The sequence below is a fragment of the Fukomys damarensis genome, unplaced genomic scaffold (genome assembly GCF_012274545.1).
Source record: "Fukomys damarensis isolate Sample0158 unplaced genomic scaffold, DMR_v1.0_HiC HiC_scaffold_8, whole genome shotgun sequence".
Classification (NCBI taxonomy): domain Eukaryota; kingdom Metazoa; phylum Chordata; class Mammalia; order Rodentia; family Bathyergidae; genus Fukomys; species Fukomys damarensis.
In genome coordinates, this window is record NW_022900920.1 from 5,500,851 (window position 1) to 5,519,423 (window position 18,573).

The 18,573-nt window shown below is 49.4% G+C and overlaps 3 protein-coding genes across 9 annotated transcripts in view; 1 reads left to right on the plus strand and 2 right to left on the minus strand.

Moving 5' to 3' along the window:
- Positions 1–75: 75 nt before the first annotated feature.
- Sprn (shadow of prion protein) lies at positions 76–3,831 on the plus strand. Its single transcript, XM_010619984.2, has 2 exons — positions 76–385; positions 1,252–3,831. Exon 2 carries the CDS (start codon positions 1,267–1,269, stop codon positions 1,708–1,710), a length of 444 nt encoding a protein of 147 aa, XP_010618286.1. The 5' UTR covers positions 76–385; positions 1,252–1,266; the 3' UTR covers positions 1,711–3,831.
- Positions 3,832–3,892: 61 nt separating this feature from the next.
- On the minus strand, positions 3,893–15,640 carry Mtg1 (mitochondrial ribosome associated GTPase 1). Of its 3 annotated transcripts, XM_010620058.3 has the most exons (12): positions 15,438–15,640; positions 14,724–14,788; positions 13,215–13,319; positions 11,552–11,632; positions 10,709–10,765; positions 10,382–10,472; positions 8,021–8,082; positions 7,457–7,553; positions 6,967–7,048; positions 4,929–5,041; positions 4,615–4,651; positions 4,304–4,374 (listed from the first exon to the last, which is right to left on the minus strand). In XM_010620058.3, exons 1-11 carry the CDS (start codon positions 15,544–15,546, stop codon positions 4,638–4,640), a joined length of 876 nt encoding a protein of 291 aa, XP_010618360.1. In that variant the 5' UTR covers positions 15,547–15,640; the 3' UTR covers positions 4,304–4,374; positions 4,615–4,637. The 3 variants fall into 3 exon arrangements, with proteins under 3 accessions (XP_010618344.1, XP_010618354.1, XP_010618360.1); XM_010620042.2 differs by lacking the exon at positions 4,615–4,651 and having other exon boundaries at positions 3,893–4,374; XM_010620052.2 differs by lacking the exons at positions 4,615–4,651; positions 14,724–14,788 and having other exon boundaries at positions 3,893–4,374; positions 13,215–13,306.
- A 2,179-nt stretch (positions 15,641–17,819) lies between these two features.
- The window catches only part of Paox (polyamine oxidase), a 14,637-nt gene continuing 13,883 nt past the window's right edge, over positions 17,820–18,573 (minus strand). For 2 of the 5 annotated variants that reach the window (XM_033761320.1, XM_033761319.1), the window contains one exon: positions 17,827–18,191. In XM_033761320.1, coding sequence (XP_033617211.1) covers positions 18,048–18,191 — 144 coding nt within the window. In that variant the 3' untranslated portion in view covers positions 17,827–18,047. Of the gene's footprint in view, positions 18,192–18,573 lie in introns of all 5 variants that reach the window. The other 3 variants (XM_033761321.1, XM_033761323.1, XM_010620006.3) reach the window with 3 other exon arrangements.

Sequence of the window (18,573 nt, forward strand, 5' to 3'; positions counted from 1 at the left end):
GGTGCGGGGCCGCGGGGGGGGGGGGGGGCCACTGGGGAGGCCATGAGGACTGATGCCCATCCTGCTGTGCCCACATTAGGAGCCTGATGACAGTGACGAGTGGGACTTATGTGGGGAAGTGAAACCAGATGGGGTTGGTGGGGGAGGCAGGATGGAATAGGAAGGAGGGATGCAAGGATAGGGGCTGGGCCAGAGCAGGGCTGCGTGCTCCTCCCTCCGTCACCAGGGCAGAGCCCGGGTGCTGCCTGCCCCAGTCCCCTGCGGAGGCCTCGTTCCACCCAGCCACGCCCGACCCTTTCCGGCAGTCTTGGCCACCGCCCATCCTTCCGTTCGGCAGGACCCCTGGAGCAGCACCTGGGCCAGGTTCCGACGAAGGCCTGCGGCGGTAAGGGCTGCAGTGGGATCCCCAGCGGGAGGCTGGGGCGGAGGCCACTGGGGCGGAGGCCAACCGGAGGAAGACCGAGCTGCCACCGACCCGCAGATCCCTTTCCGGTCGGGTCCCCGCCAGACTGCTGGACCTCGCGGCTGGGGGTGGGGGTCAGTGGAGCACAGGGCGGGACAGAAAGGGGATCTTCCTGGCGTAGTCTGGACCTGCGGGGGCCGGGCTGCAGTGTCTCCAACGCTCGTCCTCCACACCGCCGCCCAGAACCCTGACCCTGGCCCTGACTCCATCCCCTCTCCCAGTGCGCGCCGCCCTGGAAAGAGAGAGCCCCCCGCCCCCCGGAACGCGGCGTCCTGGAGGCCAAGCCCGAACTGGGTATTTGGGACCTTAGGTCCAACAAAGCGTCCTCCAAACAATGACCGCCATCCTGCAGCGGCCAGACCATTCGAGAGACCTGTGTGCAGAGACCAAGATGGGAAGCCCTTCCCCCAGGCCTGAGCACCCCCCACCACGGGAGCTCAGCATCCCTTCTTCACCTCCCACCCCACCCCAGGCGCAGCCAGGTGTTCCCACCTCCACCCCTTCCCCCAGGCCTGTCATCAAATACCCTCCTCCCTAAACTCTTCCTTGGCGAGCAGGATGTTCCCTGTGTTGAGCTCCCAGGTCCCCACAATAGCTGAGGCTCCATCTGCACTCAGGACTTGACCTTCCAGTTCCTCGCTGTCCTGTGTCCCCTCCCCCGGGCCTTTATGCCTCTGCCCTCGATCCCTGTTAAGTCCCAGCCACCAGGTCTTGAATCCTCTGTCCCCAGGCCCTGAGCATCCACCTTCTTACAGAAGCTGAAGGACCCCTCCACTCTCTTCCAACAGGCTTTCCCCGGGAAGATGAACTGGATGGCTGCGACATGCTGGGCTTTGCTGCTGAGCGTGGCCTTCCTCTGTGACAGCAGCACAGCCAAGGGTGGGCGTGGAGGGGCCAGAGGCAGCGCCCGTGGAGGGCTGCGCGGTGGTGCACGAGGGACTTCAAGGGTAAGGGTGAGGCCTGCACCTCGCTACAGTGCTGCAGGCTCATCCTTGCGAGTGGCTGCTGCAGGGGCAGCTGCAGGGGCGACTGCAGGTCTGGCGGCAGGCTCCGGCTGGAGAAGGGCCACGGGGCCGGGTGAACGCAGCCTGGAGTACGACGAGGACATAGTGCCCGGTGGCAACGGGACCAGCAGGGGCGTCTACAGCTACTGGACCTGGACTTCAGGCGTGGGTCCCACGCAGGCTATGCCCCTTGGCCTGCTGCTAGGCAGCGCCCTTGGCACCCTGGAGCTACAGCGGCCCTAGGTCCGGCTGGGCTAGGGGTCAGGCCCAGCCCCTAGCCTACACCATCCCTGCAGGCCCCTCAGGTCTATCTCAGAGCTTGGAGTGCCCCTTCTGCGGCCCATCCTCCTTGAGCCTTGAGGGCTACCTGGGTGATTCCCACCAGCGGGGACAGAAGCTGCAGCCTCTCCTACCTGTGTACACCTGGTCTACCTTCCCTCTCCAGCTTGTCTCAACCTCTTCATCTCCTACCCTAAAAGGGGTCCCAAGGCCCCACCCACCCAGAAAGGCAGGCAGCCTGTGGCACCATGCAGATTGCCAGAACCACCCACAGGGATGTACCAAGACCACATATTCAGGCCAGTCATGCCCACTGCCTGCACTGGGCATAATGGTGTGGACAATGCTGACCAATGGGCAGAGGCCACCCTGAGATGGGCCTGGTTCTGCCACTGAGGACTCATAGCCAAGGGCTGCCCACAGAAGCAGCCGGAATGGACCAAAGGATCTCAGGATTTGAGGAAAGAACACTCTCAGGCTGCAGTGTGAGAAATGTCAGGTGCTAACCAACTGCCCATCGCAAGTCCTAAGGATTTTATAGCTCAGGAACGTTCCAAACAGGAAAGCCATCCATCCCGGGAATACCTAACATGGTTCTCATGGCTCCCGGAACATGTCCTGTGAGGCCAAGGTAGCACGCCCCTCTTCTCGGCAGAGTCCTGGGAGACTTCTGCCAGGGAAAGGTCTCCTCCTTAGAGCCGCCTTGTTCTAAGATCACCCTACTCTTAGGACTAGGAGGGAGGGGGACATTCAAGAGCATTACATTCCTTTGAAATTTAGGTGCACATTTGAGAACTGCCAGTTGCCCCTAGAGAGCCCTCACTGTGCACAGGCCAAGCTAAAGGTTCCCCCCTTTCGGATGGGGCAGCAGCATCTCCCAGTGGTCAGATGTTACACTGGAAACAGCTAGACCTGGCTGAAGAGGAGGGGCCTAGATGAGCATGTACCAGTGGCAGCTAATGTTCTACTCAAAAAATTAATGAAGAGGCAACAGTTCATCGGACCCATGGCTACCTGTGGTCATCAAGGCTGGCTGCGCAAGCACAGCCAGGTGTGACAGCAAGCCTGTGTCCCTCCAAGACTACGTGGGTAGCCTGGCCACTCAGGGATATCCTGAGCTGCCACCGAGAGCAGCCTCAAGGACACTAGGCAGTCCTAAAAATGATTTGCCTTTAGCTCCCACACACCTCGTACATAAACTGGCTCACCAACAAAGTGCTTGTGAACCCAGCTCAGGGGGCTGCTGGATCTGTCAAGTTCTCTAGCTCTAATTACACAACCAGCTACCCAGGCTGGATTGACTTTTCCAGGCCTGGGTGCCCCTCAGTGCTCTGAGACCCTCACCTGCAGCTGGGCTACCGTGGGACCCATCCTTGTCCCCTGGACCAAGGAACATGGGTTTAACCAGTAGCACAGTGCTAAGATCAGCACGTTCCCTGCTGCCACATGGCCATGGATCACCCTACTGGTTAGGGTGCAGGCTTTGAGGCCTTTAGAAAAACAATGGCCAAGCTTTTAGGGTTAGGGGAGCAGTAAGTCACAAGACAGGGCTCCCTGCAGACTCTTGTCCACACTGCCACTGTTCTCAGGGCAAAACCAGCCTTGATGCTCTTCTGTCAAGACCAAGCTTGATGCCGCCAAGAAGACCAGCATGCAAAGGTCTAGCCGGATGCCGAGTGCTACTGTCCCACTGGCTAAGAGGTGCTGCCCACGCTGCAACCTTCAGAAGCTAAGCTGTGATCCAGCAGCTTGCCATGGAGTGGGGACCTTGGAGCACTACGGGGACATGCAGTCCCTCAGTTCCACTACTCCCAACCCCTTGTCCATGTTTGTGTACACATGTGACAGTGAAGTGATTGTGAAATAAACCCTCTACTGGCAGCAGGACTCTTGCTCATTGCAGGGTTACAGGGCAACTGAGTACCCCAATCCCTAATCTGCCCATCTCCAGCTCCCAATGGTGAGAGGAGCTTTAATACATGGGCCTAAGGTACTATGGGTACACAATGAAACAGCCAACAAGAAATGGAACTTTTAACTTTTTGTTTTTGTTTTAAAACAGGGTCTTGCTATGTAGTTCAGGCGAGCCTTGAATTCACTATGAAGCCCAGGCTTACCTCAAACTCCTGGCAATCCTTCTGCCTCAGCCTCCGGAGTGCTAGGATTATAGGTGTGCACCACCACACCTGGCTATTTTAAATTTACTTTTTAAAACCTAAGATTACAGCTCTGAAACAGCACTAGGTTTTCCCTGAAAGATACTGAGCAGAAGCCTTCTCAGAGGGCCAGGCACCAAGGACTGCTTGGCACCCCACAGCCTCGTCCCCATCACAGGGCTAACTGCAGTGGGCAGGACAGCATAGCATGCCCTCTGGAACAGGGATGTGAGTCAGGGTGAGCGGCATGGAACTCTTGGAAGGGTAGGTAGTCCCAACCTTCGAATGTTCTGGTTGTGTAACATCTGGAGGCCACACCCCTCCAATCAAGTTCAGGGGTCTGTGTCGGCAGGGAGACAGCCCTGCAAGATGTCACGGTCTAACATCATTGGGCCCAGCAGCCCACTTCGAAAGGTCCGGAGGAAGTCACAGGCTGCTGCAGAGTAGTTGGGCTGGACAACATTCACATCACCTACGGACAGGAGAGTCTGGTGAGGAAGCCACCTCCAAACAGATGGCCCAGCTCTTCGAGACCCTAAGGTGAGCATCAGTAAAACCTGAAGAATGGACATATTCAGAAGGAAATCCCTGTCATCCCATCAGAAGGCTGACAGCACTGGGCTACCTAGCCAGCCTAGGCAACTTAGACTTTATCTAAAAATAAAAAAGGTTTTAAAGGGCTGAGAGTGTAGTTTATTGGTAGAGCACTTGCCTAGCATGCACAAAGCCCTGGATTCAATACTCAGTACCTAAAAAAACAAAACAAAACAAAACAAAATAGACCATCATGTCTACCTAGCATTGCCAAGGTATGGGAAACAGGGCTAGTCTCACCCTCTAAATCATGAACTATTACTTCCTCCCTCTCTAGAAACTTCCATAGCTCCCCTTCTGAGCGCCAAACCCAGGACAGCCACCAGCACGTTCCCCTCCATGTCTCCTTTCTCCCTCCCTCCTCTAGGGGTGGCTGATGGGCCTACCATGGGACAGGGTGAGAGCCCCATGCGGCCCAATAGTGTCACTCACCTGTGCCCGTGAGCACCTTCACCTTGCGTGTCTTCTTCAGCCGCACAGCTATGCTCTTCAGCACACTCTCTATGTCATCACTAGCACCACTCAGGCCATAGTGCTGCACGTACCTGCACACAGCCCACGGGCCCCAGTCAAACTTCTGAGAGGCGGCATGCCTGGGACAGACTCCACCAATACACATCCGAGTGGCCAGCTACTGGAACTCCTGAAAGAGCCAGACTTTTTCCAAATAACTTAGTGTCCTTGTACCAAATCTCAAGGATCCTTAAGGAAGCCAGATGTGGTGGTGCATAACTATAATCCAGCACTCAGGAAGCCAAGGCAAGTAGATGGCTGCAACTTCGAGGCCAGCAGGGCTAAATATGGAGACCTTGTCTCAAAAAATCAGAAAGAAAAAAAAATTCTTACAGGAAAGAAAGAGACTCATCACTCAACAAGGTAAAATTCAAAAAGTGTGCACCTAATCCAAAACAAACAGGCCTGCAAAGCAGGAGAACAAAACAAAAAGAGAGCTGTATCCAATCCACAGATGTTAAAATGAACAGACCCAACATCAAATCAGCAATTGACAACCACATCTTACATGGTTACAGAGCTGAGACATGGATGATATGAAAAAATGTCTAAACCAACATTCTAGAGGTGAGAGCTCTAAGGAACAATGGGATGAGAAGATTAGACACTGTAAAGACCACTGACAGACTCAGACCAGGAAAGAGGAGTTGTGCACAAGGCTAACTGCCTGGCATCTGGGGACTCAAGCCATAGGGAATAGAGGGGGGCAGAAAAAACAGCAAAGAAATATGGTTTAGGTCCAGGGATTTAGCTCAGTGGTTCCTCTGCCTGCCTTGTGAGTGCAAGGACCCGAGTTCGAACCCCAGTACCAAAAAAAAGAAAAAGAAATATGGTTCAAAATCAGCCAAATGTGATAAAAACCACAAGGCCAAAGATTTAGGAAGCTCAACAAACTGCAAGTACGAGAAACATGAAGGACATCATGCCAAGGCCAGCATAACCAAAGTACTCAAAAGCAGTGATAAAACGAACACATTAAGAAGCAATCAGGGCCAGAGATTTAGCTCAGAGTTGCTACCACCAGTCTCACACCAAGGTCCTGAGTTCCGTCCCCAGGATCAAAAAAAAAGAAGCAGCAGCAATCAGCTGGGAATATAGTTCAGTGGCACTGTGCCTGCCTGGCTAGAACAAGGTCCTGAGTTCGTTTCTCAGTACAGGGTGGGGTTGGGGGGATTATGAAGACGGGAAAAGGACATGGGCAGAGGACTCCTCAGCAGAAGAAAGCCAGTGATAGGCTGAGCTGCACCTCTCCAGAACTGGAAACCTGTCAGTCCAGTATTTCAGAAGAAGGTGTAAAGACATTCAGACAACCAGGGGCTAAAATGAAAGGACCTATCACCAGCTGACACGATGCAACAGAGGTGAGAGGTCACAGTGGACCTGCATCATGACAGAGGTTAAGTGTCAGCAGTAAGTGAAGAGAAATGCAAGTTTGTGTGACATAAAGATTTGTACATGAGTTGTTCCCAGCAGCTTTATTTTTAATAGCCAAGGTCTGCCAACAACCCATTGTCCACCCACAGAGAAAAAGGATGAACAAACTGCCGTCTGTCTAAGCAATGAGTAACTACTCAGCAGTGACAAGGAATGAACCACCAATACACACAACAGTATGGATGCATCTCAAAGCAATTACACTTCGAGAGAAAAGCCAGATGAGAAGACATATGCCGTAGAATTCCTCTGATATGAAATTCTAAATGAAAACTCACACAGCAGGTAGCTGCCTGAGCATGAGGAGGAGCATGAAAGGGTAAGTACGACACAAGAGACAAAGTGATGGGAATGTCCATTTACTTGATTATATGAGTCTCAGATGCATTCACTGTCAAACTTAGCAGATGATATGTGTTTCACAGCATGTCGATTACTATGTTTCAATACCTTAATGCTATATTTACTAAGCCCTACTTGCTTAGGATGAGTGAGCAGGGACCCCAAACTCACTGCCACTCACTTGAACATCCGGTGCTGGTTGAGGATGTAGAGGAGGTAGTCAGCCATGGTCTCCTCCCCAACCAGGTGATCCAACACTGTTCCTAGAAGACAAGCAGCAGAGTTGAGCACATGAGACAGCTAGCATCTGCACCCCCAAGCATGCAACCCTCCCAGCCTTGGCCCAAAAACAACTGTCTTGTTAAGGAAACTCCCTGAAGGGTAGCGCTAGCCTGGCATTCCTCCTACCTGGCACATGCCTTGGCCATGTAGCCTGACCTCTCTGCCCACATCTGTCAAATATGGGAGCAAAGGTCACTTGCACAAGGCAGAGCTAGACCACCACACACATGCTGTGAGCCACGCTAGCTCCCTCACTAAGCTTTGAAAAGTGTCTGGCAGCAACCAGAACAAAGGCAGTAACAATTCTGATCTGCCTAAGGACCACACCCAGCTCAACAGGGGAGCCCTAAAGGTGAAACTTAGGGACACCCACCCCAGCCACAACTCACCACACAGAGCCAGCTTCAAGCCTATCTCCACATTTCCAATCTGAGGAGCCAGCACCCCAGGGGTGTCCAACAGGAACATCAATGGCCGCTCAGACACCTGTGCAAGCAGAAGACACCAGCAGATCCTGACAGCCACCCACCCAGCTGGCCTCAGGGCAGCTCCTCATACCAGGCTTCTGGCTGAATATGAGCCCTCCCCAGAAGCTCTAAGGCTGCCCCTGCAAACAAACCCACCCCCACAGAGTCATCATGTTCACCAAGCACTAGTACTGCTACAATTTAATCTGGAGACTAAAGAAAAGCACCAGGTCCTAGAGAGAACCAAAGGGAAAACATGGAGAGTAGGCTCCATTCAGCTGTCTGTCCCTAACGCTGGCATATGATGGGAAACATGGCACCTTCTCCACAGGTTTTTGTAACAACAGAGCAGTTCCTGACATGGGATCACCCGTGGGGAGAAGGCAAGAATGGCTGGAAGCAGGGGCCACTAGGGGGCTCGGCAGTGCCAGGCAAGGAGCTTGCACAGCTGTGGTGGAGCACAGACATGGCCACTGAGAATCTTACCTGAATTCTGGATGTCACAGCTCTGGTGATCCCAGGCTCACCACCCACTCTGGCAGCCTTTCCTGTAAGATAGAAATAGACCACCAGATGTTCATTAACACACGGCTATAAACACAAAACGAAACATACGGGTGTGACTAACACATCTGACAAAAGAAATGGAAATCTCCAAGGCTGTCTTCATCCCATGTTCAGCCCTGAATAGCTCAGGGCAGGGGCACTTTTCAAAAACTCAGGCAGAGGGTCCAAGGGGCTCAATAAATACCCAAACCTCACTCTCTAGCCCCTCGCTCCTGAACTCACCTGACTCTCAGCACTGCTCACAACAGGCCTGACCCACTGGGCCTGGGCTTTGAATGCTGTGGCTGCTCAGTGAAAGACCCAGCTAAAGGAGATTCCCTTTGAGATCCTCCATCCCACTCCCAAACCAAGTACAAAGTAAAGAGATAAAAGAGTCTGTCACACACACACAAACACACACACAAGAAGACTGTCACAGATGAAGAAGAGATGTACAGGTGCACAGAGGAATGTGACTCAGCATGAAAAAGGAATCCTGGTACAGCTCCAACGTGGGTGAACCTGAGGACTTTGCACTCAGTGAAATATGCCAATCCCGAATGACAAATATGATACATTTCCACTAAGTGACAGTGTTGGAGTGACCAAATTCAAAGACCAAAAGTAGAATGGGGGTTTCCAGAAGCTGGAGGAAGGAACAGGATCACCATCTATGCTTATAGAGTTACAGTCTGAAGTAATGAAAAAGTTGGGGAACAAACCCTGAGGACGGCGGCATAACACTGTACGGCACTTAATGCCACTGAATTTTAAAAATGCTGAGGTGTGGTTCAGCGGCAGAGCACTTATATACCATTCACAGCTCTGAACTGGATCCCCAGCACTGTATTTTAAAAATGACACTGTTGGACCAGGGATTTAGCTCAGTGGTTCCACTGCCTGCCTCATAAGCACAAGAACCTGAGTTCGATTCCCAATACCAAAAAAAAAAAAGACACAGTTAAAGGAAAATAAACTTTAAAAAACAGATGATTAAACTGAGCATGGTGACACACACCTATAATCCCACCACTCTAGGAGGCTAAGGCATAAGAATCACAAATTCAAGCCCAGCCTGGGTGATTAGCAAATCCTATCTCAAAATGAAGGAAAAAAAATTTTTTTAAAGGGCTGGGTATTCAGTGCAAAGGCCCTAGGTTCAATCCTCAATGCCACTTAAAAGAAAATAGACTATAACACTAACAATAATGATTCAACATGATTTAAAGCTCTCAGCCTTTACAATGTGAAGAGCTTTGTTAATAGACATTACACTACTAATATGAAAAAAAAGCAGCCAGGCATGGTGTGCGTCTATAATCCCAGTACTCAGGAGGCTTAGGCAGTAAGACTGCCATGAGTTCAAGGCCAGCCTGGGCTACATAGTGAGTTTGAGGCTAGCCTGAACTATACAGTAAGACCCTGCCTCAAAAAAACAAAAAAAAAGGAATACAGATTTGACATTAAACTTTGTAACGCATAATAAAAAGGGCCTACTGAGTGAGTGCTATGGGCCATGTCTTGAACTGAAACCTAAGAATAAACATACCAAAACAGTTCCAACACAAATAACCACCAGTTTAAGCCTGTAATCCCAGAACTCAGGCAGTGGAAGGACTCTGAGCTACACAGTAAATTCCAGGCCAGTCTGAACTACATAGCAAGGCTCTGTCTCAAAATAAAAAAAAAATTTTTTTTTTTTTCAGATTTCCTTTTTTTGGTACCAGGGATCAAACTCAGGACCTTGTGCTTTCGAGGCAGGCGGCAGAACCACTGTGCTAAATCCCCAGCCTTCAAAATAAAAATTTTAGCCTGTAATCCCAGCACTCGGGAGACTGAGGCGGGAGGATCTCTGTGAGTTCAAGACCAGCCTGGGCTACATAGTGAGTTCCAGGTCAGTCTCAACTACATAGTGAGACCCTGTCTCAAAAAACAAAACAAACAAATAAATAAATAAATATTTTAAAAAGAGCTGAGGATGTGAGCATGTGGCTCAGTGGAAAGTCACTTACCTAGCATGTGCAAGGCCCTGGATTCAATTCCCAGTACCACAAAAAAAAAAAGAAGAAGAAAGGAGAAGAGGGGAAGAAAGAGAAAGAAGAAAAAGGGAAGAAGGAAGGAATAAGTATAACCTGTATAAAGAATGCCAACTACATAGCCCGCAGTCACACCATCAACTGTCCTTTTGGCAGAGAAGAACATAAGAGATAGGACTGCATCAGAGAAAGAGAGCTGGCTTGTGCTCCTCAGTCCTATCTCCTCTGCCAAGGGCAGAGCTCAGCAGTCCAGCTTCAGGTATACCTGTCTTAAGGTGCTGTCTCCTCAGGGAGTTGATGAGGGAGGACTTGCCCACATTGGGAATACCAACCACCATGATACAGTACTCCATGTTCTGCAAAGGCAAGAGAAGAGCCTCAAACCCAAAGCTCAGGGAAAGGGGAGGTCAGGGCAGAAGTTCTGTCAACTGACAGGGCCGGCCCAACCCATCTCACAGGACAAACAGAGGACAAAGGATGAGCTTGCTGGGGCACAGCACCCTGTCTTCCGCACTGTGGCAGCCTTGGAAGAGTCAACAGGAGGGGCAGGTGACCCCAAAACACCCACCTCCCAGCTCTGGGCCCTACCAACCTCTGCTCGGTGGTAGCGATAGCTACTCCCAACTAGTTCAGTGATCTTTGGGATGATCTGCAACAAACCGGCCACACATTTTAGTCTAATCAACCCTCACCAACCCACTTCCTGCCATCTCCAAATACCAGGATCAAGTGTTTTGTTTCCCCTTCTACTCATCAGTTAAGAAAACAAAGACCTCAGATTTCACTCATGAGCTGATACAGAAGTGGCTCTCCATAATTTCTGAAGGCAATATACTTCAGCATCCAGTCCAAATGAACTATGGATGGCCAGAGCCTGTTCATCTATGGACAAGCAAGGTAGCTCCTCCAAGGTGCTTTTGAGACAGCTGTGATTATAACTACCTTCTACAAAAACGTATCAACCCATGAAGGTCTACCAAGTACAACGGGAATGGCCGGGTATGGTGGTGCACACCTGTAATCCCAGCAATTGGGAGGCTGAGGCAGGAGGACTGCTGTGAGTTCAAGGCCAACCTGAGCTACACAGTAAGACCCTGTCAAAAAAAAAAAAAAAAAAAAAAAAGGCTCTTACTATTTATCACTCCAGAGTGATTTTGTGCTCCTTCAAAATCTCAGGGGGCTAAGGATGTAGCTCAGCAGTGCAGCACCTACCTGGCAAACTCAAGGCCCTGGGTTTGAGTCCCAGTACCCAAAAAAAAAAAAAAAAAAAAATCATCTCAGGCTGTGAACATCAAGCGTAAGTAACAGCTTAATTCTAGAGGCCCTGCATTCCAGAGTAACAAAAGCCATTTTTAGGATGTTCTCCAAAACTCTGCTTTTTGTAAAACAATGTATATGAAGCAGAAACATCCCATATAAACAGAAAAGGGCCTACCTGTGTGATGTTTTCATCCTTTACACAGTTGGTAAAAATGATATTTTTTAGGCCTTCTCCTTCTAAGTGCTGCATAATTTTCTGAAAGACACATTCCCATTTAAAATACTAAATGAAAACACAAATGGTGTGAAATGATAAAACTTTGAAGATATGGGCTCAAAGGAAAACTCTGCCAGAAGCATTCACTCCTCAGAGCCAGCCAAGCTCCAGGAGCTGGGCAGCAAGGAGCAGACACCAGCACAAACAACAGGGAGTCCAGACTTTGAGGGCAGCCTGGCATCTCACTGACCTGAGGAGGAAGGAAAAACGCGAAAGGCATCAGAACAAGCACATAACAGGGATGTAGAGGCTTCTTGCTAGAAAGCACTGACATTTCTGTCGGGCCTGCATATACCAATGGGTAACTAAAAGCAGGACAAAAACTTGATATCTCTGAATTTATTTTGTATCTGTCTCCTTTGCTATTAAAGTTTGGGTCAGATTCCTGCTGACTGACCCATACGCACAGATACATTAATCATTTAAGAATGTCTGTCTAAAAACTGGTAATGCAAGGCCGATTAGTCTTTAATTTACCTAACTTCTACCCAGGTGACCCACCAGTCTGAGAAAACTAGTGTTGGTGTTGAAAAGACAGAAACAATTAATCACTGTTCAGACTCAGGTCTCAACAAGTAAAAGCACATGAAAGTGTTTGTAATGACAAATAACTATAACTGTAAATGCAGTGGAAACCACAAACATCATGTCTGACAGGCCTGCCTCATCCTGAACTGTGAGAGTGTTAAAATGATCAGCTCAGCAAACCTGCACAGCAGGTGAGCTATCCTTGGGAAAATACCTTCACTACCCTCCTGATAAAGAACTTTGGTATTTAAAGTTTCCTGAAAACCTGTGGTGGAGTCTAGTGCTTGCCTGGGGTTTAGGCAACTAGAATGTGCCTCTGTCAGCTAAGAAACCTGAAGGTATTATTCCTGCTAAACAAAGAAATTTCTCCAGTCTGATAGCAAAGCAAGAAGATCATAGATAACATCTCAAATAACATTTGCAGATTCCACATTTGTTTTATCTTTGGGCCACATGGGAAATACTCTCCCACACGTCACCTGTGCCTGATTCTGACTCTTGTGAAATCCTTTACCTACATTGAGACTTTCCCACTCCCAGCTGTTCCACTCCAGATCAGGGGGTGTGCAGAAAGCAGCCAGCAGGACAAAATAGGGTCAAACTGGACACCTGGGGAACTTCAGCCATCAGAGAAGACCTCTAGGCCAAACCAGCGCTGTGTGGGGCCGCAGGTGTTAGTCTCGCGCGGCTTTTCAAACTCAAACTAATTAAAGCTAAGTCAATGTGAAAGTCAGCTCCTCAGATGCAGTGGCCACATGTGACCAGACTAACCCTCATCTCAGAATGGCCACGGAATCAATCAGGCTCCAGTGGAACAGTGACCACTTCTCCCAGGAAATGTGGCCACTTTGAACATTTGGATCCCAAGTTCATGTGCAAGGGAAGCATGCCATGCCAAAACCAGGCTGGAAAACTCCCGTAGAACCAAGAGTTATTCCTGAAGTACAGGCTGGCTAGGGGAGTTAATACTGTGCTCTTCTCTGTCAGCAACTCCTGTTGTACTACTACAGGCATCTGTAGAGAAGGCCCTTACCTGCTTCTCTGTGAGATCTGCCAAGTCCATCTTGTTGAGGACAAGCAGGTGAGGCTTCAGTCCAAGGGTCTCCTGAAATAGAGGATTTCGACCTGAAAGTGGGATGTGGCAACATTAAGGCAAAATTTCTCCACATCTTTACCAATCAATTCACTTATTGTGGTCTTGTCAACACTGGTCAGGAGCTAAAGGCAGTGGAGGAAGTCTCATCTCAAAGTAAAAGCAGCCAGCCTAGCCCATCTTCCCACCTAAAAAGCTACAAAGCTGACTCAGATTCTGCCCTTCCCGTTAGGGAAATGTTGCACCTTCTTGCCACTGCCAGGGCAGGCAGTCAGACGGCTGTAGTGACTGTCACATGGCTTCCCAAAAAGGAATGCTGGCACTAAGAACAAAATCAAAGTTCAGAGAAGGCTTTTATAACTAAGTCATCAGTTACCAAGATATAGAAGTTTTAAATGAATTATATGGTTACTCAAGAAAAAGGGACTCCCATAAAGTTCTAACTAGAATACCTTAAAGTACTACTCGCCCTCTAAGACCACTAAGGACTCTTGGATACCCGTCACTGGGGGCCCAGCAGTTGCAACGACTGGTGGACAAGTCATTTTTCCCAATGGAACCTTCACAGAAGATGCTGCCTCCTTACTACTATCCTCCCCAAGGGGCCCCAGGACTGAATGTGGGTTCCCATCCCCTGTTACACTGACACAGCAGACAGGGGCTTATTTTACCTCCTGAGCCTTCAGCCCTCCTGGCTCTACAATAGTCCCAAAACATGCCCCGTCTAGGCATCCAGTTAGGCCATAATCTCCCACCCAAAGGTAACTAACCTCAGAGCTAACCAATCATGTATCAAATCTACAAGCCTTCAGACTCCTCTCCTAGCATGTTACAGAGGCCACTATCCAGCACAGGGCACTCTTTCTGCCTAGATTTGGCAGGACAGAATATTCCAGAAACCAACAGAGAAAACGACTCTTATCACACACTAAACCATAACTACAGATTTTATTTTTTTAATATTATACAATTGCCAACAAAAACTTTTGACCAGCATGAGATGTCAAATCAACAAATACATCTTTACGGTGTACAGAAAAGAACCTCTCAGTGACATTTTTTTTCCCTAAAATTCCAACAAGCCTTTGAAAATGGTCCCTTCTCCTATACCAATTCCAGATTCTTGGCAGTGGAAGGGCAGGAAAATTTAATCTCAGATTTCATATACTACCTGAGACTTGTATTGCCAGACCACACTAGAAAGCCTGGGGAAGCCAGGAAGAGGCTAGGACACAATGTTTCAATAGGAAGTGTTAAAAAAGCATGTGGAGTGTACATCTGGCCAGATTCTGTTCAAGTGTTTAAAAGCCTCCCTGGTAATTCTAAGGTATAATAAAGACTGCAGGCCACTGATCTGACATGTTACAGTGCTGCCTCTGTAAGCTCACTGGACTTAGACCAGGAATGTTTCCTGCTGGCTCCTGCTCATCCTACACCATCAAAGGATATGCGGGAGTCATGGACCTCGATGATACAGTCCACCAACTTCAGACTACTCTGCATCTTCTTCAGCCCTGGAAAACAGAAGGCCACTGAGGGACCAGCCCACAACTTTTCAGAAGGGCAAATTTAACCTGGCCGGTCAGGAATGGCACACCCCCAAAAGCAATCTAAAATACATCTGACTGAAGAACACTTAAGCCTTGCCAAAAGAGCAGCAGCATATTAAACCAGGTCCTAACATGATCCTGGATGACTGAGGAAACACTTCGTTTCCAGGGGTCTTGGTGTCTGCTAAAGAACAGTTAGGCCCTTGATACTGGGTGGACATGATGAGACAAGTATTGCCCTTATCCTCTCACCAGGTACATACACAAGAGCAGCACAGCTCTAGCTTCAGGGTTGCAACTGGCCCGCGCCATGGACCCCAGGTCAAGTTTGCCAGGGGTGGCAGCAATTGGATGCCCAGGGCCGCAGCATGCTAGCTGTCCTCTTGGAGCCAAATGTGGACGTATAATCAACTGAAAACCCCTACATATGCTGGGGAAGGACAAAAATGGATTAGAGAAATCTAAAGGCGCGGGAGGACAACAGCAAGAGACCCTGCGACGGTAGCTCCCACCGCTACTTTAACTGGCCCTAGAGTAGTAAAGGCAAGCAGCACCTGAGGCTGGGGAGGACGATGGGGACGGGGTCCCGACCTCGCCTCCCGCTAGACCTCACCCTTGGCCATGTGGCCTGGAAACCAGCGCGCCACGTCGCGGCCGTGTAGGGGAAAGGACTGGCGCCTGGAAGCCACAGCGGTACACAAGGAAACTGGAAACAGCCGCATGGCGCCGCGTCCCGAAAGCGTTCGGCAGCTCAGACTCTTTCGGTCACTTGATCCAGTTCGGGCGGTTCCGGCGCTCCACAACTACGCGCACAGCTGCGCGTGCGCACAACGCTGCCCCGAGGTGGGGCGGGGCCACCGGAGTGAGGCGGAGCCCCGGGTTGGCGATGTCTGTGTGGATGGGGCGGGACCAGAGCCAATCCGGACCTATGAGATCAATCCCTTTTCCGGGTCCCTAGGTTTTATGGAGTTTAAAAATAATTGGGGGGGGGGAGATTTAGCTCAGTGGTTCTGGTGCCTGCCTCCATAAGCGCAAGGGCCGAAGTTCGACCCCTGGTACCTAAATAAATAAATAAATACAAATAATTTGGAGATTTAATCAACATTTGTTAAATCTTAAGTCTTAAAAGTCTTGGGGCTGGGATGTAGCTTAGTAGTGTAACACTTTACTGTCATGAGGGTCTCACAGCCTTTTACTCCTCCCACAGGAAGAATATCGTGGGGGCTGTCTAGAAACAGAACTGTCTCCCAAACGAAACTCCGAAAGTCAACAGTAAAAATCCTGAATTCTTTCATAGCCTTAGTATCATAAATTAACAACAAAACCCTGTTGGATTTCTCCCACATATTGGCAGGTATTCCATCCCTGGCGACCAGTCTTGTAACACAAGGCATAAAGCACTCTACAGATCCCAGATAGATGGCATCAGCTTTTATACGAAAACACTAGGAGGCGGATGGGTCAGGCCGTGGAAAAGGCAACTGGAACCTAGATCTGAAGGATGAGAAGAAAGGAGACCAGCAAAGCCGGGCTGGATTGCTCAGCCAAGGTATAAGACTAGCACAGTTTTGGAAATGAATGTACCAGACTGGAAGCAACCCTCTGAGCCCCTTCCCTCCAGTATGAGGATCCAGAACCCAGAGCCTAGGCCCAGATGGGTTAAGAAGCAGACTATCCTGCAGCGCAGTGGCCAGTACAGTGGCCAGTGCCGTCCAGCAGCCCCACGGAGTACAGAGGTAGGATGCAGGCCTCTCTGGGCTCCCTCACCTCCCTTCGGAATGCCATCCTCCTGCTGCACCCACTTCCCTTCCATCCTCAGCATTCAAAGAGAAACATTTAAACTCTCATGGTAGCTGTGGCACTGGTCAATTACTAAGGCTAAGTGTTCTGTCTCATCTGCTGTGAAAATATTATAGAAAGCTAAGTTAGATAAGAGATTAACAGGCAGTTAGACAGGGATGGTTCCTTGAGGGTGCAGTGCAGAAGATGAAAACATCAAAATTGTGGCTGGGGGCACATCTGAAGAAGGACAAGCCTCAAAATAGAGACACAATGACCAGGTCTGCAAGCCACCCTAAGAAATAAATAGCAAATTGAGATTATACTGTAATTAGCAATACCTGGTCCAGAGTCCAGATAGGCATGAGAGACCTAGATGGGTGACCAGAACATCCAGACCCATCCTCCCGTCCCTTCCTGTCCGTTTCTAAAATAATCCCTTTGTTCTATGTTAAAAGTTATAGGTAAGCAAATGTTAATAATGATTGCCATTACCCTTGCTTCGTGCCTCACTTCCCTTTTGGATCAATATTACCTAAGTGGCTATACCTGTAATCCTGTAAGTTGACTGTAGTTTGACCCACGTTGTACCCAAATTGTGACTTTACTATATAAATTACCCCTGGCAAAGGGCCTCAGTGGCCAGCTCATTCAAGACGCCCCCTGGAAATCCAGGAGCTATTACTTTTTCCTTATTTCCAATAAAACTTTCCTAACTTCCTGTGGTTCTCAATTTTGTTCCTTGATGTTATGGGACATTTGACATCAAACAGGTTGGGAATTATATTTCTCCTGCATCAGAAATACCAATACCATCCAGCTCCCCACAGCTACCCTGCTCAACCTGTTTCCCCACAGTCTTTACTCTTTCCAGAAAATCTCAGGCCCCAGGTCAGGATGGAGTGCCCTATGCATCACTCACCTCAACTCTTCCCCTCTGTCCAGCCCACTGTGCAGTTGGCACCTAACAAAGTGTCAATGAGCAACGGGAGGTTTATATTCCATACTGTGGTCACAGACCTGAGCAATGCAAGCCAGGGGTGGCACCTCATGATGCCAGGAACAAGGGGCAGCTACAGGACTCGGGGCCCTGGGATCCCAGATAGAAGGGCCACATGCTGTCCGAGACATAGGGTCCCAGAATGAACTGAGGCAGGATGAAGACAAAGGCAATAGATGTAGGTACCCTGTGGTTAAGGACAACTCTGAACAGAAGGTGTTGGTAACTGCTTTATGTGCAAAGCATCACCACGAACAGCAGAATCGCATAACATCACACTCAGTCCAAGCTCAGTCCTGGCCCAGTGAGATGAGAAGGTGACCCAGTTACCCAAAAAGGACTGTCAGTGAGATTGCAAAATCTCAAGTGAGACTGAAAATCATCTGTTGAAGAGGAAGGTCCCAGCTTTCCATCCAGAAGAAGCACAGCCAATGGGAGCCAAACTTAAAGCCTGGAATGGGGCTGCTGCATCTTCAGGTCCCACAGACCGATGAGGCGGTCAGCCTCTCTCCAGCCAGACAGCAGGGCTCCATGTGTTGTGGAGTAAAATGTCCGATGCGTGGCTTCCCCTGCAAACAGTATCTGGAGCTGCAGAAAAACAGCAGGGTTAGAATAGGGATGTGACTGGGATAGCTAGCAGAGGAATATATAGGAAACAAAGCCCCACACACTCCCATGAACAAACGGGTAGGAAGACACTACTGCCTTTGATCATGACGGCATAAACGGTGCCTAGAGAAAAAGAGATTAGCCCGCTGCATTGTGAGTAATCTCACCAGAATTACTGAATCACCCCTGAGAAGGTCAGGGAGACTCCAGAGCCAAGGTGGACAGAAGAATAAAGAAATCTAGGGTTAGCTGGGGATTTATTTCAGTGGCAACTCGCCTGCCTCAAAAGTAAGAAAGTGCAAGGTCCCAAGTTCGATCCCTAGTACAGGGAAAAAAAAAAAAAAAAAAAAAAAAAAAAAAT

Excerpts from the sequence above, each read along its gene's own strand:
- Sprn (XM_010619984.2), top strand. The coding sequence starts at position 1,267 with ATGAACTGGATGGCTGCGACATGCTGGGCTTTGCTGCTGAGCGTGGCC.
- Mtg1 (XM_010620042.2), bottom strand. The coding sequence starts at position 15,546 with ATGCGGCTGTTTCCAGTTTCCTTGTGTACCGCTGTGGCTTCCAGGCGC. Across the intron at positions 13,320-14,723 it reads TCGAGGTCCATGACTCCCGC|ATCCCACTTTCAGGTCGAAA; the intron begins ATATCCTTTGAT and ends TAATGTTGCCAC. Across the intron at positions 11,633-13,214 it reads CAGATCTCACAGAGAAGCAG|AAAATTATGCAGCACTTAGA; the intron begins GTAAGGGCCTTC and ends TGTGTCTTTCAG.